The sequence below is a fragment of the Dendropsophus ebraccatus genome, chromosome 6 (assembly GCF_027789765.1).
Source record: "Dendropsophus ebraccatus isolate aDenEbr1 chromosome 6, aDenEbr1.pat, whole genome shotgun sequence".
Taxonomy (NCBI): domain Eukaryota; kingdom Metazoa; phylum Chordata; class Amphibia; order Anura; family Hylidae; genus Dendropsophus; species Dendropsophus ebraccatus.
In genome coordinates, this window is record NC_091459.1 from 108,987,305 (window position 1) to 109,005,395 (window position 18,091).

The 18,091-nt window shown below is 41.6% G+C and overlaps 1 protein-coding gene across 2 annotated transcripts in view; it reads left to right on the plus strand.

Moving 5' to 3' along the window:
* The window catches only part of RASA2 (RAS p21 protein activator 2), a 70,186-nt gene that overhangs the window by 16,103 nt on the left and 35,992 nt on the right, over positions 1-18,091 (plus strand). Inside the window, exons 2-4 of one of the 2 annotated variants that reach the window (XM_069973934.1) lie at positions 2,294-2,411; positions 7,643-7,746; positions 10,451-10,545. In XM_069973934.1, the coding sequence (XP_069830035.1) occupies positions 2,294-2,411; positions 7,643-7,746; positions 10,451-10,545 (317 nt within the window). Of the gene's footprint in view, positions 1-2,293; positions 2,412-7,642; positions 7,747-10,450; positions 10,546-18,091 lie in introns of those variants that run through there. The other variant, XM_069973935.1, reaches the window with a different exon arrangement.

Genomic DNA, 18,091 nt, shown 5'->3' on the forward strand with positions numbered 1-18,091 from the left:
CATGTTCAAGCAGAAATCGAGACTCATCAGACCAGGCAATGTTTTTCCAATCTTCTACTGTCCAATTTCGATGAGCTTGTGCAAATTGTAGCCTCAGTTTCCTGTTCTTAGCTGAAAGGAGTGGCACCCGGTGTGGTCTTCTGCTGCTGTAGCCCATCTGCCTCAAAGTTGGACGTACTGTGCGTTCAGAGATGCTCTTCTGCCTACCTTGGTTGTAACGGTTGGCTATTTGAGCCACTGTTGCCTTTCTATCAGCTCGAACCAGTCTGCCCATTCTCATCTGGCATCAACAAGGCATTTCTGCCCACAGAACTGCCGCTCACTGGATGTTTTTTCTTTTTCGGACCATTCTCTGTAAACCCTAGAGATGGTTGTGTATGAAAATCCCAGTAGATCAGCAGTTTCTGAAATACTCAGACCAGCCCTTCTGGCACCAACAACCGTGCCACGTTCAAAGGCACTCAAATCACCTTTCTTCCCCATACTGATGCTCGGTTTGAACTGCAGGAGATTGTCTTGACCATGTCTACATGCCTAAATGCACTGAGTTTCCGCCATGTGATTGGCTGATTAGAAATTAAGTGGTAACGTGCAGTTGGACAGGTGTACCTAATAAAGTGGCAGGTGAGTGTATGTGTGTGTGTATGTATGTATATATATATATCATATAATCATTGCTTATAGACTGCCAACATATTCCACAGCTGTGCACAGAGATGTTAACCTTATAATCCTCGTCCCCACAAACTGCTCACAATCTAGTTTCCCTAGCTCGTGAATACCCTACAGTAAAATCTATAGCCTGCACATGCCAAATTAGCAATCTTTGTGCACACCTAGTGCAGTGTAGAGGGGGGGGGGTTACTATGTTTTCGTAATGGCAGACGGGTATGACAACCTCTACAGTGGCATACCCAAGCTGTGCCCATTCAGTTCATTGGCCTGAACGTTGTCTTCTAGTAGCTACATTCTGTAGATGTTTGGAGACTGTGCTTTTACAAAACAGAATACAGTGTGAAATAGACAGAACGTGGTCACTAGTAGGCTTCATTTTATCTATTGCATTGAATGATCACGGCTTAGGTACGCTGCAATATATGAATATATGTTTACATATGCCAGTGTATACCTCCCAATACTTTTCAGAGTATTCCTGTGACTTTTAAAAACACTTCCCATGTCATAGAGACACACAGAATTGAAGAAGGTCAACAGCTTCCAAAATAGTGAAAAAATAGCTTGATTGCATTTTCTTATGGTGCGTTTACACGTAACGATAATTGGCCCGATTGGTACGATTAACGATTTTTTTTTTCATAACAAGCAGCGTTTAGACGGTAGGATATAGTACGGAAAATTCGTTTTGCGAACGCTTAAGCCTATCTCACACATTGGCTAAATCGGCGAACGACTATTCACACGGAACGATTTGCGAATTTTTTACGAACGACGATTTGATAACATGTTAAAAGATCAAAATGAGCGATGTATCGTTCGTCGTTTTGATCGTTCGCTGCGTTTACACGTACGATTATCGTACAAATTTGCACGATAACGATCGAATTCGAACGATAATCGTTACATGTAAACGCACCATAAGTACAAGTGAGCATCCTGACAGACCTTTGTCAAGAGTCGAAATGAGTGAAGGGCTTAGCCATTTAAGTAACGGTGCCCATTTAGAAGTGTGAACATAACAGCTAGAGTTCTTGCATTCAATTGTAGTATGTGACTCCCCATTGTGCAACAGGTGTGAGGTTCAGGTCGCCAACCTCATTCATTTGAAGTGTTCTGGCAGGTTGTGGAAGATTCTGTATACCAACTTTCTCAAATAGCTCCTAAATTCAGTGTTGCTATTCTATTGTAATGGCTTTTCTACACTGACTATGGTTTAATAATATACTCCTAATTTCTTAACACCTAATGACCACTCCTTCTGGATGCTATTACTTGGTGTTGCTGTTTGCATTATTTTCCTTTGGACTCGTTTTTCCAGTGTTTTTATGTATGTGATACACTGTTTTCTTTATGTAATGGTGGTGTGTATGTTTTAGACAAAACACTTTTTTGATTGTGTTTTTTTTTTTTTTTTTAACAAAAATAAAAAAATACAAATTAAAAAATATACTTGCTAAGTCTGAACATAATTTAACTTTGGAAAAAAAACATTGTGTGTATGTATATATGTGTGTTTGTGTGTGTGTGTGTGTGTGTGTGTATACAGTGTATATATAATGTATATAGTGTGTAAACTTGGTGTTAATGCTAAAAGTGTAATATTCTTATTTTACAGGCGAGGCAAAACAGCTGCTACCTTATCCTGGACCAAACAAGATGAGAGATTGCTTCTGCACTGTTAATCTGGACCAGGAAGAAATCTTTAGGACCAATGTTGTTGAAAAGTCTCTGAAGTAAGAACAAAATGATGTCAGCCCCCCCAAAAAAACGATTTTAGCTATGTGAATCACAATGAGAAAGTGGTGGATAACTTTATTTTGTTACATACATTCCCTCTTGCTACTTTCCAGTGTAAACATTTAATATTAATAGTTAAAGAAAGTATGCATATACAGTACGTGTAAGTACATTTCTTGTCTTGCAGCAGCTGAAAAGAAATAAAGGGGTTAAAATCGACCAATACTTTTAATGATGGATTTATTTTGCCTTTCCTATTGCAGTCAGTAGGAAAATTCTGCAATACATTACTGGCCACACTAACGATACAGTAATCGGGCCTTCTAAAGGTGATGTCAACAAGCTTCAATGTCGCTGATCGGCTCTCATTTGTGCTCTTGTATCGTCCCATATTGGGCTGTATAAATGCATTCTTATTTACTACAAAGCTTCTATCTGTAAATCAACTACCGTTCCACAGCACTCCCCTCCTCCCCTCTCTATTGTGAACATACTCTATTTGTCAATTTTGCCACCAGCCATTCAATTTCATTTGCAAGAATAAGTACCTAAACCCTTTTTGAATCGCCTGGGTTTTTACATTGATAATAAAATGTGCTTTGATTGTCACCAAAGTCACAATTCCAACTAAACGAATGCACTACTGCAGTGCTTCTCAAACTTTTTCTACTGGAGCCTCACCCAACAGACCAAGGCAATGCCTGGGCCTCACCAGACTGACCAAGAGGGTGCCTGAGCCTCACTATCTCTAGTGAAAGTCCATATAAAAGCTCAAAATAATGCTAGGGCTACTATTCACCCATCTCCCAAGCTCTATACACTAATAAAGTACAAAATAAATTAATAATGTTGCTTAAATGGGAATTTTTGCGAACAGTAAAGACTGTGCACATCATAGTTAGTTTGTAAAAACTGGCTCCTCAGCTGGGCCTCACCAGCAACCAGGGGGCGCCTCACAGTTTGAGAAGCACTGCACTACTGTACTGTTTATGTCCTTTACTGTGTACAGAGTAAACATCCACAGTGTAGGGGGAAACAGTAAATGAACCCTTAAACCTAATAATCTGTAGTACCAATGTCTAGGTTGTCTCCCTATAAAGCATGAATAACCTTGCAGTCATAGTTTGCCATCCACATTCAAGGCTCCTGTATATGGGTCACAGTTGGAACACTATGTGTTTGATCAAGAAGCAATATCAGCAGGCGGTGTGAAGAGATGGATTTTTGCAGGGTCAGACGTTTCATACACAAACCTGTTTCTACATACACTCCCCTCACCTTAAAAACAGTCTGTGTGCAGGAAACTGTGGGCTCCGAATTAAAAAAAAAAAAAAAACTGACACAAACCACACTGGTGTTTCTTTTTTAACAATGAGTTCAGCATGTCTTACTAGTTTCCGCTTTATCCTTGTGAACTCTGGTAGCCTGGCATTGGTGACTGTGGGCACTGTCTGGGTGATAGTCATCAGGATGCCACTTGGTACATATTGTAAGGACATAAAATAATAGGTGTCACTTTACAATAACTTATCAGATGTTAATATGACATGAAGCAAAGCCACAGTTACATAGGAAGTTGTAATGTATTTACCTCAGCAGTTAGTTTCATGTTTTTGCATCATTTCCTTTCATGGCTTCTTTAGTAAATGAATGTTGCACAAACCCTGAATCCGGTTGGTATTCTGCTGACGTGGTTTCCCCAGGGCATTTTTTTTTCTTCTAACTAACGTAGTGTTTATAACATCACGTAGCATTTGTAGATCAAATATATGTGGTACTAATTCTTTATAGTCCTATTTGATTTATTAAATTATTAAAGGGAGTTCATCAACTAGATATTTTATACTGATCAGACCCAATTGGAACTTATTATTATTGCATCCATTATGGCTTCATTTTTTATCTGAGGCATGCTCACCAATAGTTCAGTTTTATAATGCAGTGTTGCTTGAATGTTTTGTTGAGTCCCTGACTGATCTCTGACTGAACTAGTTAGGGAGTGCTCGGCTGTTGAGCGCTGCTTCTCCCTGGTCTCTGTGCATGCACCTTGATCCTTTGATTATGGGCTTTGATTATAAGGCCGTCACATTCAGGTAGGTATTGCGCTTAGTGCAGTTTTCTCCTGGCTTGTTCAGTAGTGATCAGTTGGGGTATGACCATTGAGACCCTAACTAATCAAAACTTTTGAATTGTTCCTAGGACATGTCAAGTTTTTTTTTTTTTTTTTTTTTTTTAATCGATAGCTCAATGATCCTTTAAAGGGATACTCGCGAAAAGCTTTTTCCCAGTAATTGAAACATTACAAAGTTATATAACTTTGTAATATGCTTCAATTGCCTATCTGCCCCCCTTCCCTATTTTTCCCCCCCACTAGGAAGTGAAGTAAACTCATTCTTACCTAGTGGTTGTTGACCCAAGGCTGCTCTGTGGCAGCCATTTTGTGACAATGGCATCATCAAGAGCAGGGCCGCTTTAACCTAGGTGCATATGGTGCACGTGCACCGGGCCCCCTAGTTCAGATCATGTGACAGAGGAGAGCAGTGAAGGGGAAGGAGCTGACACAAGTGTCGGCGCTCTGTGACACCTGTAGCAGTGCGGGGCTGGTGGTGGTCGGGAAGGAGGAGGACTGTAGCTGCTTCCTGTGAGACAGTGCACAGTGACCGGGTCTTACAGGAAGCAGCTACAGGCTGCACTCCATGCTCTGCTGGCCCTGTCTGTGGGGGAGCCCAGGAGGCAGTGCCGACTTCACAAGCATCCAGCCTTTCCCCAGGCACAGTGTGTGGAAGCTGGGGAGCAGCACCTGCACCATGGATGTAAGTAGTAGCGAGGTGGGGGTGTGTGGAGGGGGGGGAATTGAAGCTGGGGGCCCACTGACAGAGGGTTTGCCCACCGGACCTGTCTGGAGTATGTCCTGATAAGCCCCGCCCCCTGGTCTCAAGCCCCGCCCCGGCACAGACCACAGGTGGTATTTTAACACTTACTGCCATTCAGAAGTCACCCAGCTTTCCTCCACCTTATATTGTTGTATGACTGAGGCCACCCAGCTTTCCCAGGATCTTAGTCTTAGTATGATGGGGGGGGGGTCACAAGATCTTACAGACTAGAAGGTCTGAGTCATTCTTCCTAGTCTGTAAGCTCCTATGTCCCCCCCCAGTCCTCCTAGTCTGTAAGCTCCTGTGTCCCCCCAGTCCTCCTCCTAGTCTGTAAGCTCCTATGTCCCCCCAGTCCTCCTCCTAGTCTGTAAGCTCCTATGTCCCCCCCAGTCCTCCTCCTAGTCTGTAAGCTCCTATGTCCCCCCAGTCCTCCTCCTAGTCTGTAAGCTCCTGTGTCCCCCCAGTCCTCCTCCTAGTCTGTAAGCTCCTGTGTCCCCCCAGTCCTCCTCCTAGTCTGTAAGCTCCTGTGTCCCCCCAGTCCTCCTCCTAGTCTGTAAGCTCCTGTGTCCCCCCCCCCCCAGTCCTCCTCCTAGTCTGTAAGCTCCTGTGTCCCCCCAGTCCTCCTCCTAGTCTGTAAGCTCCTGTGTCCCCCCAGTCGTCCTCCTAGTGTGTAAGCTCCTATGCCCCCCCAGTCCTCCTCCTAGTCTGTAAGCTCCTGTGCCCCCCCCAGTCCTCCTCCTAGTCTGTAAGCTCCTATGTCCCCCCAGTCCTCCTCCTAGTCTGTAAGCTCCTATGTCCCCCCCAGTCCTCCTCCTAGTTTGTAAGCTCCTATGTCCCCCCCCAGTCCTCCTCCTAGTCTGTAAGCTCCTATGTCCCCCCAGTCCTCCTCCTAGTCTGTAAGCTCCTGTGTCCCCCAGTCCTCCTCCTAGTCTGTAAGCTCCTGTGTCCCCCAGTCCTCCTCCTGTGTCCCCCAGTCCTCCTCCTAGTCTGTAAGCTCCTGTGTCCCCCCCCCCCCCCCCCCAGTCCTCCTCCTAGTCTGTAAGCTCCTGTGTCCCCCCTCCCCGTCCTCCTCCTAGTCTGTAAGCTCCTGTGTCCACCCAGTCCTCCTCCTACAGACTTGGAGGAGGACTGGGGGGACAAAAGAGCTTACACACCCATACTCCCTACAGTGGGAACCTGTTATAGCTAGAAACTGTTCCAGTAGTGATATTAGGTATGTATGTGCCCCCACTAGCTTCACTCTCCATTATTCATAAAGATTTAGGGGTATTGTGCCTGACATAGGAATGCTCCCCGACCATACTCCCTTTTTATAACTTGTCATAAAACCTGATGCACTGAGTATAATGCACCAGTGATAATACCTGATAAATATAATTCAGTTAAGCTTTATAAGGAGAGGGGGCCCACTCTTGAGGTCTGTGCACTGGGCCCACCAGTGTATTAAAACGGCCCTGATCAAGAGGAAGGCGGGTCTAAGCCCTGTTAGGCCACCCTTGCTTTGTCAGCTGACTCAGGTTGCTCAGCTCTGATTAGTTGAGCAAGCTGTAAGCCATCTAACCGTTTTACAGAGTCAGTTAGGCATCACAGGAGACGGAGTGCATCATAAGAAACCCCAAACCAGGAAGTGAAGAAAAAATGAAGACACTAACTAGAGCCTCAGTTGAGTTTTTTTTTTTTCTTTTTTTATATCAGCGCCAGAGTTGTCCTTTAAGGCTGGAGTTGAACATGGCAGTTTGTTTTTTTTTACTATGAAGATATACTGTATTATGAAATTTTGCACTGAATGTTGGATATAAGTAAACACGATCTTTAAAAGGTGGGCATTTGCGTTAAAGTAGTTATTAGGGAAAAAAAAGCATAAATGACAACTTTTTAATTATAAGGGGACATTTTCCCAAGTTATTAGAGCAGTATATTTTACTTCTAGTTTTGGAGTTCTCCGCACAAGTGTTTTTTTTTTTTTGTTTTTGTTTTTTTTAACAGAATATCTCTAATGGGAAGTTTATGTTGGTGTCCCTGTCGTAATGTCATTAAAAAAAAAAGCAAAAAAACAAATGTTAGACACATCTAAAATAAGTAGTGTTTTCATTGGTTGGGGTCTGGGTGGCGAGACCCCCACAGATCCGTAGACCAAGCCAGGGAAAGTGCTCTCGCTCCTCACCTTAAGGTATACCTCTTTTGTTTCTCTATTTTCCATATTGCCTCTTTCTCAGTTTTATGATACAATATTATGCACTGATTGTTGACAGCATTGACTTTTTTTTTTTTTTCATGTTTTATTACGTCTTTCTTCCTTTCTGCTTTTTTTTTTTCTAAACTGGTTTCTTTGTCATTTCTTTTTTTTTCGGCAGCCCATTTTATGGTGAAGATTTTTATTTTGAAATCCCAAGAACATTCCACAATTTATCCTTTTACATCTACGATAAAAGTCTTTTACAGCGAGATCTTCGAATAGGTAAGATTTTCATAAGGTAACTGGCCGGTGTGCATTATTCCAGACTGAGGTACTTGTGGATTACAGTAAACAAAGTTGAACAGCAATACTATTTTAGAGTTTGCTTATCTGTATGCTGCTTTTTTTATTTTTTTTGTATAGATACCCTAGTGGAGCTTGTGCCAATGCATTCTCTAGTGCATCTATAATGTGCAGTAATGTACCCATTATGGTAGTTACATTTTGGCATCTGTAGACTGGTAAATATTCTTTTGACTTAAGCTCCACCCATCATGCTTGCCCCTTCAGGCACTAATTTGGGGCTAAACTTTATATGCAGAGCATTGTTGACTGGGCGGCATCCCCTACTACTACTACATCTTTATAATAAAGGTAATATTGGCCTGTCCAGACAGGTCATGTGACCCTGTTGGTTAAAATATCGTTGATGGTAGCGTAAAGATCAGCTTCCTAAGGCTCTGATATTACGGTTATCTCGCCAACAACCATTAGTGGTGAGTTGTCTGGATACTGATGGTGTCCATGGACGGAGGATGTCTGCATCCAGCTTGGCATTATTAGGTTTGTAGCATTTGATTGTTTTACACTAGGAATAACTTTTTATATGGTAAACTATTCTTTCTGCTTTAAGGTATTTTTTTTTAGAAAAGCATAAGTTACACATTGATCTTAATTTCCTAAATTAAACTTATTCTAAAGCATTAGTCCTACACCTGACTGTCAGCCATCTCTGCATTCCAGGCCGCGTCTTAGCTAATCAGGAAGAGGAAAGGATTTGCGGGTTTTGCTTTATCTGCTTTCAGACCTGTGCAGTGGTTTGTGGTGCAGACTTTCAAGTGTTTTCCCGTCAGCAGGCTTGTTTGCAGCTGCCAGGAAGTTAAGGACTTCATCCCCATCAATAAATACATTTATAGTGGTTTCCGTGGCATGGGCAATTGCTTACAGGGACTTTTTGCTGTTTAAAAAAAATGCAGGGCTTAGACAAAAAGTCCTGTGGACTACTGTTGTGGAAAATTTTCATAATTATAGCTACTCTCCTACTACTATAGCCAATTTTTACAAAGTATCTTGGAGGATATGTTATCTAGATGCCCCAAGGACTATATCCCCGGTAGTAAACCATGATAGTTGCCATTGAAGAAAATCTTTAAAAATGTCATTCGATTTTAATTATACTATTAAACACATTAAAGATATTACCAGGTACTCAAACCTCCGATTTCTTTGATAGGACATATCTCTATTATCAAATGCTGTTCCTAGATATGAACCTATACATATCTACTCAACATGGCTAAAATGTATACAAAAAGTAATAATTCTGTATGTATGGTTAGGTCAGAGGGCGAGAGTGGCTGAGAAAATTACCTGTACACAAATACAAGGTGGTTTGGGTTGCCTTGATGTTACTTTATATTATTATGCTTCAATATTAGATCAACTAAACCAGTGGTTGACGAAAGTCAATGTAAAGTTGTGGGTGAAACTGGAGTAGACATTGGAACAGTACCCTGACCTAATAACATGCGCGTGGTACACAAGGTTGTCACATGGATGTCTTAATGGACCTCCACCGACTCTAGAAGCAGGGGCTAGGGTATTCAATAAAGATACTGTAAAAACGATACTAGTATCCACTCGACTACAAAGGATACTTTTTAAATCTATAGAGCTGCGCATCCCAGATTCAGATTATAGTAATTGGATTAAAAAATATAAGTAATTTTTCCGATGTCTATGAAGAGTATTGGTCTTAAACCCTTCTCAGAGTAGAGAATAGGTATGGTGTGTCCAATAAAGACTTCTAGAAGTACCTCCATCTTAGACACTGTCTCTATGAAATAAAATTAGATACTTCGGCCACAAACACAAAATTTAAACAGTTTTTGCAGAACCCAAAACAGGTTTCTAAAGATCTTACTCTAGCATATCAAATTCTCTCATCCCAGAGGATGTCCTTCTCATTTATGAATAAATGGGAAAATCATTTAAATCGTGTATTCACACAACACCAATGGGATATAGTATATAGGCTCCCATCAAGGGTTTTGCATTGTAGTGGAAACATGGAAGCATCACGTAAACTTTTATACCTTTGGTACATGACGCCTTACAGACTAGCAAAGATTTTTTTTAAATGTGTCTTCCACTTGCTGGAACTTAGATGGTATGGAATTAGATGGATGGAATTAAAAAACAGTTACGTATGTTACTTAATTTATTACAAGGCACTCCAAAACTTGTGCATAATTCCCCAGGGCATGCGAGGTGTACTGTTCTTTACTTTATTACTATACTGCATGTGCCGAAATCATCTCATCATCCTCTGAAAGTCCTTACACATATTCAGTGAATACACCAGTAATATGTTTGTGAGGATTGCCATATGAAACACTGTTCATGAGTATATAAACTCTCAATTAGACGTCAGACTAGACTAGAGTGTCCATTCATACTGGAGGCTAAGTTGGCGATGCTTCCCCTGCCTGGTGATGGTCCAAAATTACCCGACAGGCTCCCTTTTAAATGCATTTAGTATGGGTATGACCCTAATGCAAAGTTCTAATAATGCAGCAACTTTTTTGTAAAAGTGACTCTGCCATCAGCCAATCACAATTGTTGTAGTCTTTTTGACTTTTCTGCATGCAGTTTACTTCACTATGTGTGTTTTATTAAAATTTGTTTTCATTTTCTTATCCCATAGGAAAAGTTGCCATTAAAAAAGAGGATTTGTCCAAGTACTATGGTAAAGAACCCTGGTTTCCTCTTCAGCCCATAGATTCTAATTCAGAAGTACAGGTATGGTTAATTCAAATGGCATTCGGGGGCTTTTATGGAAATATCATTATGTTGTGTTCTTCAGACTGAGATCTGCCACACCGCTTCCGTTATTTGCAAGTGAAAGAAGCAGAAGGGACGTGGGATGTGCTCAGCAAGAAATAACATTCTTCTTTAATTTTTTTTTTTTTTAAACACTAGAATTAATTTCTTTTTTTTTTACCCTCTTCTTCCCGTTTTCAAGATTTAAGACTGTCTTTAAAAAGACAGCAAACCAAGTTATTATTCAGACTTTATTCTCCCATCCTCACTCCTCAAATATGTCACCTTCAACCAGGAAGAAAGTTTTATCAGATTTATTAATCCCAACAAAATCCTAAAGATGTTTTTTCTTTTTTTTTCAGTTGATAACTGGTTGTATATAACTAAAACAATTATATGTATATTTTACACCTTTGAATTATTATTATTATTTTTTTTTTTTTTTTTTTTATTGTTGCCAAATAAACCAACTATCTATATAGTCTTCATGATAAATTTCCTATCATTGAGTTGGCAGACAGGCTTTCTGCTCTATTGTTAGAAATGGCAGCATGGAGAGGGAGTGAGGTACACCGTAGCTAAAAGTGTGGAGAGGGGGGAGAAAGTCCTTGGAGGGTAGCTCATGTGGAAGAGAGAAAGGAGAGATACAAGACAGTTTGCAGGGAAGAATCGTATAGACAGTGTACACGTAGAAAGAGAAAATAGAGCTCATCCAGCAAGAACTTTAAGCAAAAATAAGCAAAATTTTCAATTAAAGTGGAGAAATTTTATTTTTGCAAGATAAGTTCTATGAGAGAAAATGGTGTTTTTATGGTGCCCATAGCCTTTAGGGTTTAAGACAAAGATTCTTTTTTTTTTCTTTTCTTTTTTTTTTAAATGCTTGTTCTCATTATATGGGTCTTATTTATGTAACACCAGCAGAGCAGCTGAGTAAAATAAGACAATGAGATTTATTGTTACTGGGCAGTATCCATGCTTTAGGAACTGCCATGAGAGAGACTGTCATCAGCTGATCAGAAGCACCATCGGCATGTATTTCACTAAAAAGATGGGTCGGAGGTTATTAAAGCTTGAGTCAGCATGTGGGAGGCATAAGATGGTTATACAAGGACCTAAAGTACAGAAACCTCCGATGGCATTCACTGTTATCTCACAGACATGTTCAAGCTTGTTTCTAGTCCGTTCTGTGTAATAAATGTGCCTTGGCATGTCGCTCAGTGATGACTCCTCTCTGTGGGTTACTAGAGTTATCACTGACCTTGGACCTGGTTCAATAGTCAACCTCCTGCAGACTGAACTTGGGCACATTAGATTATAATGCTTCTTATTGATATTTAGTAAACCACACGGTGTGCCAATGCACATTTAACCTCGTCTTGACCCGATTTTTTTTGGCACTTTAAAGCCAGGGCAAAATTTCACATTTTGGAACACTGTGGTTTTTTTTTAAAGGTATTTTTGATCTACCCAACTTGTTTCTCCATAGGATAGGTATAAATAGTTGATTGGTGGGTGCCGACTAATCAGCCGTTCAGCACCCTTAGAGCTGGAAGCAGTAGGTTTCCCTGTTTAGTGGCATTGCTGGAGTACTGAAGCCACAGCTCCTATTCACTTTAATAGGACCTGTGGCTGTAGCGATGTTTTTTTTTTTTTTTTTCTTTTTTCTTCACTGTGGGGGGAACACGTTGAGTTTCATAGCCAGTGTTAATTAAACGTCTGCCTGTATACTGTCATGCCGGATGTATCAAGAGGTGCATACCTCTTGGAGTACATCCTGAAGATCAGCAAAAAGTTATGCAGATTAATTTCCCCCATATGTTCCATGGTGCCCCCATATACAGATCACTGAAAACAGTGATCTGATGGTAGCAGTCCATTAGATCAATGTTACCTGTGATCTGCATGGACAGAAGACAGATCATGTCTTTGCATTCCTCCAGACAACTGCTAAGGGAAGCCCTGTAATGTCACATGCTTCCCCTGCAACCACCCCAGATGTGGAGGCATTCAGCAGTGCTTGATATGTGGTAGTGGGTTTTTAGTGACGGGCCTTCATTGCAGATTCAATTCGCAGTGACAAACTGGTGCCCACTGCATGCCACAAAACAGTGGAGTCTGATGGACCCTATTGACTTTAATAGGGTCTGTCAGCTTTCTGGTATGTTGTCTATTTATATGGATTAACTGGACCCAAAAATTTTTGAAGCATTCTGCAACATAGGCCCCAAATGGAGCCTTGGTCACAAATGTTTTCTGGGCAAAATGTCGATAGCTCCTCATTCACTGATCACAGCTGAGCCTCCTATTCACTTGAAGGGGACCTGAGCTGCAGTTGCACATCCCCAAATTGTGAACTGATTTTGTGGATGGCTTATATGCCTATTTTTGCCTGGAAATTCCTTTTAATCAAGGACACATGGACCACATCTGCTGCCTGATCATAAGAGTTGTTATCCGCCCTCTAATCTGCTATCCACTACAAAAGCATTGCCACTTTCTTCCAGAGACATCACCACTCTTATCTCCAGTACAGGTGTGGTTTGCAATTGATCTCCATTCACCTCAATGAAAATGAGTTACAAAATGGAGACAAGAGCGGTGCTGTCTCTGGAAGAAAGTTGCCATGTTTTTGTAGTGCTGGATAACCCTTTTAACCAAGGGTTAATGCTAATGCTACCTTGTCACGATTTCCAGCAGGGCTGTAGTCAATGTTGCCTAATCTGACCATAGATGATGATGATGATCATCCACTAACACATTTAATTTTTGAACTGTTACCAATAATTATTGGAGCAAATTTAAGGCTGCATCTGCTGCACACCTGGCAAAAAAGAATCAACAATTTTTGCTAAAACAACACAAATAATAAATTTTAATTATCCAATGTCCAAATCTATGTTGCTGGCCATGTTTGTCGGTGGATTGCTTTAGTCTGATGTGTTCAAAAAAGGGGTCAGGATTTTTCTGAGATCTGAGGCTCCAACTTAGTATTTTTAGTCAAAATCGGGAGTGGGTCGAAAAGACATAAAAAGGCACAAATCTTCCTATTGTAGTTTTCTCTCTTTGTTTGTTCCACTTTTGAATTCAGCTAGAAATTCCGACCAAAGGCCATACAGAAAACTGCTGTGATTTTTGTGTGGAATATGTGCCAATTTCCACATTAGATTGGCACGGTTTTGCCTCTTTAAAACATTGTTGAAGAGTTTGAGTAACTCATTTCAGTCTTGGATTGGCTCATTCAGGTTCTGCTTTTTCATTGCACACAGCAATGGTCCCTACACTAGGGAATTAAACAAAACAAAAAAAAAACAATGTTTTGTACATAGATGGCTAAATTGCAAATATATCCTATATGCATGCATGCATGCATGCATGCATACATACTAGAGATGAGCACAACTCTGTTACAGGTGGCTGAAGAAGTTTGATGCAGACCTAGGGAGTCTGGGAAAAGTATGGCTGTATCCATATTTTTTATGACTTCCTAGAGCTGCATTCAGCTTTTTCAACCACCAGCATTCAGATGCCAGATAATTGGACTTTAACATGCTAGAGTTATAGTCTGACTGGCATGTTTCCAGTCACAATAGCCCTGGAGTTTATACAGTCCAGTATTTCCAGCACAGTGTAGTGTTTTCGGAATTGCGAGGACTGGCTTTTTTGGACAACACCCTTCTTATAGTTGTGTCCCCTGATCCAGTGATCAGCAGTTGTTCCCAGGAAAACATGGAGACTTTGGTACCAGTCAGTAGGGCTAGAAATGCATGGCTGCAGTGCAATGAATTGTGTCTTTTACACTGCAGCTGTCATTCAACCAACCAGTAGTGCCACAATATTAGAAAATATTGGGGGTACATGGAGTAACTATAACAGGGAGGGACTTTTACTTTGTATACAGAGAGCTAGGATCATGACCTTCAAATATTTACATAGGGGTTTATTTTCTCAGTGGAACATATAGGGAATATATCACATTGAATTTGTGGTCTAATCTGGAGTCTTCGGGGGAGATTTATCAAACATGGTGTAAAGTGAAACTGGCTCAGTTGCCCCTAGCAACCAATCAGATTCCACCTTTCATTTTCCAAACAGTCCGTGAGGAATGAAAGGTGGAATCTGATTGGTTGCTAGGAGCAACTGGGCCAGTTTCACTTTACACCATGTTTGATAAATCTCCCCCTTTGTGTTATTGAGCAGATTGAAATAAGTTGGTGTGAAAGTTTCCAGTAGAACTTGTCATTTAATTATGTACTACTACTACTTGGCTCAGAACTCGCAGAGATTTACACTGGATTGGAATCCTTCCCACAAAACTATATGTCTCCCTCTGCTCCGCTCCTGCTACTCCCAAGACATGCTGGCTGCGGGTTGTGATTGAGCTCAAATGGTAGAGTGATATTGGATTTTTATAGTGTTTATAGCGGCTGTGTTTGCCATTTGAATAGTGTGTGGTTTTTCTCCTTTTTTTTTTTTTTTTTTTTTCTTCTCCTTTTGCTTTAATTCACTTCAAAATTTTCTGATGCATCCCGCGCACTTGGAATCCTGTCAGAATGGGTTTCCAACTTATACGAGCATGGACCGGTACAGGCCCTGTTGACTTTAATGGCCTGAATGTAGTCAGCTAGTGACTATGCTCAGGCGCTCTATTGTGCTCATATATACAGGGGCGGTCTTAGCATTTCTGGGGCCCCAAGCGAAGTTATGTCTGCCCCCCCCCCTCAACACGGGCTCCACAACAATAGACCGCTATGTGCTGCCCCCAGTAGTATATACCCCTTGTGCACTACCGCCAGTAATATATACTCATGTGCTGCCCCCAATAGTATATACCCCTTGTGTGCTTCCCCCAGTAGTATATAGACCCCTGTGTGTTCCCCCAGTTATATATAGCCCCCCGTGTGCTCCCCTAGAAGTATATAGACCTCCTGTGTGCTGCCCCAGTTATATATAGACCCACTGTGTGCCGCCCCCAGTCGTATATATACCCACTGTGTGCTCCCCCACTAGTATATAGCCCCCCTGTGTGCTCCCTCAGGGGTATTTAGCCCCCCTTGTGTGCTCCCCCACTTGGATATAGACCTCCTGTGTTCTCCCCCACTTGGATATAGACCCCTGTGTGCTCCTCCAGTTGTATATAAACCCTCTGTGGTTCCCTCAGTAGTATATAGACCCCCTGTGTGCCCCACCAGTATTTTATAGACCCCTTGTGTGCTGCCCCAGTAGTATACAGACCCCTGTATGCTCCCCCGGTTATATATAGACCCCCTGTGTGCTGCCCCATCAGTATATAGACCACCTGTGTGCCTCATCAGTAGTATATAGACCCCCTGTATGTTCCCCCAGTAGTATATAGACCCCCTGTATGTTCCCCCAGTAGTATATAGACCCCCGTGTGCTGCCCCCCCTTGGATATAGACCCCCTGTGTGCTGCCCCCAGTAGTCTATAGCCCCCCTGTGTGCTCCACCTGTTATATAGCCCCCTGTGTGCTCCCCCCATTTATATAGAACCAGATGTGCGCTCCCCTAGTTAAACAGACCCCTGTGTGCTCCCCCTCCCATATATTATATAACACAATAAAACAAACACTTATACTCACCTGGGTCCGGGCGTCTCCTCTTCTCTTCGCTCTTGTGGCCGCAGAAAGGGTTTTCCCTGCGATCACAAGAGGCCGCACTCCCCTTGTTCTGGCGCCGATGCTCCAGTGATGTCACTGGAGCGCCGACACCACAAGGACAAAGCGGCCACTTGTGACCGCAGGGAAAACACTTTCTGCAGCCACAAGAGTGACTGACAGGAAGGGAGCCAATGGCTCCCGCCCTGTCAGTGCTGCTGCATGTAACTATGAGCGCTCATAGTTACAGTTCAAATGACAGCAGCGAGCGGGGCAGTGGCCCTGTCCAGCCGTCTTGAGCACAAGAGCAGGGCATGGGGGCCCCAAGCGATCGCTTGGGGTGCTTGGTGCCAAAGACCGCCACTGCATATATAGGCATAAAGCCTCCTTTATTTGTGACTTGAAATAATAGCAGTGCCTTTTGGTTATCTATATGCAGTACCTACCAGTGCTATAACCTTTTGTAAGAATGTTTTGTGCATTGTTATACTGTATGTACACGTTATCAAAACTTTGTTTTACTTCAAGGTTATTATAGCATAATGTACTGGGAATAGCTCTTACAGTTGACTTAAAAATAAAGTGTATACATGTGGCCATACCGTCTTTCCTCTGCACCTTATCGCCAACATCCTGGGAGGGTCAAAATCGAAAAAAACATTTTGTATGTTGATAAACTTGTCTGTGAAAACTTGAAAACCATTTTTTTTCCCCCAAAGTACATCTTTAAGCATTTGGAGAGTGCTTTGTGTTTATTACTGTTACATGCACCCTATCATCTCGGTCATCCATAGTCCTGCTTTTTTGAAGCCACTTTCCCTCTTACTTTGCAACTGTTTGGGCTAGCCATAAAACATGCAAATCTACCTTCTGGTTTGCTCGTATACTGGGATGCAAATATCCTGTGGTTGTTCCCACAGTGAAATGATCAGAAACAAGGGGCTGGTTGGTTAGTGCTGGACATGTGAAGCGTTAGGAGATCTTCAGTGCATTGCTTATTGCTGTAAAATTGAGTTTTTCTGGGATGGTGTCATTTGTAAGGCTAAATAAACGTATGTCTTCGTGTGATTTCACCATCGTAACTCCCCACAGGACCACCAGCTCTGTTTATTATGTTTTACAATTCAAGTTCTTTACATTCTGCCTTGATACAGTAGTATCTGCTTTTAATAGCATTGTCTTGGGGCTGTCCAATGGCTGACATTGCGTTGTTGTGTATATACTAGAAAACCTTGTTTTTATGAAATTGGGTGTCTTTGTAAGAACTTTATTGGACACACCAAATAAACCAGTACAGTATCTTCCTCTAGGTACATTTATTACCTAGAAAAGCGTTACCATATTGCCACAGGATTTGATACAAGGATACTATTAATACCTTCACTTTTGGTATCCACATCTGTAATCTTACCGTACACACTCTTGTATTCTGCATAGAAGTGTCAGAGTTGTGGGCCAGTGGCTGCAGTACATTGAAGTGACAAATAGGCCACTTTTTTTTTTTGTGTGTGTGTGTCTATATATATATATATATATATATATATATATATATATATATATATATATATATATATATATATATATATATATAATATATGTGTGTGTAATATTTATTTAGTGTCTGTGTGGATGGGTAAATATTATACTATGAAACTAGAACTGTATAAAAAAATAACAAATAGAACTGTATAAAAAAATAACAAATATGTATACTTATCAGGCCTGCTTCCCACCACTGCTGCTTTGCCAACCCCCTCTTCTGTCCTCTTCTTCCATACTTTCGCTAACGCACTGTTCAAACAGAAAATGGCCACTCATCATTGACTGCCATAGATCTGTCCTGAGTGGGCATTTCCTGTCTGCACAGCTAGTCAGCGACGGGGTGGTTGGGAAACCAGTAGGGGAGCAGGCCG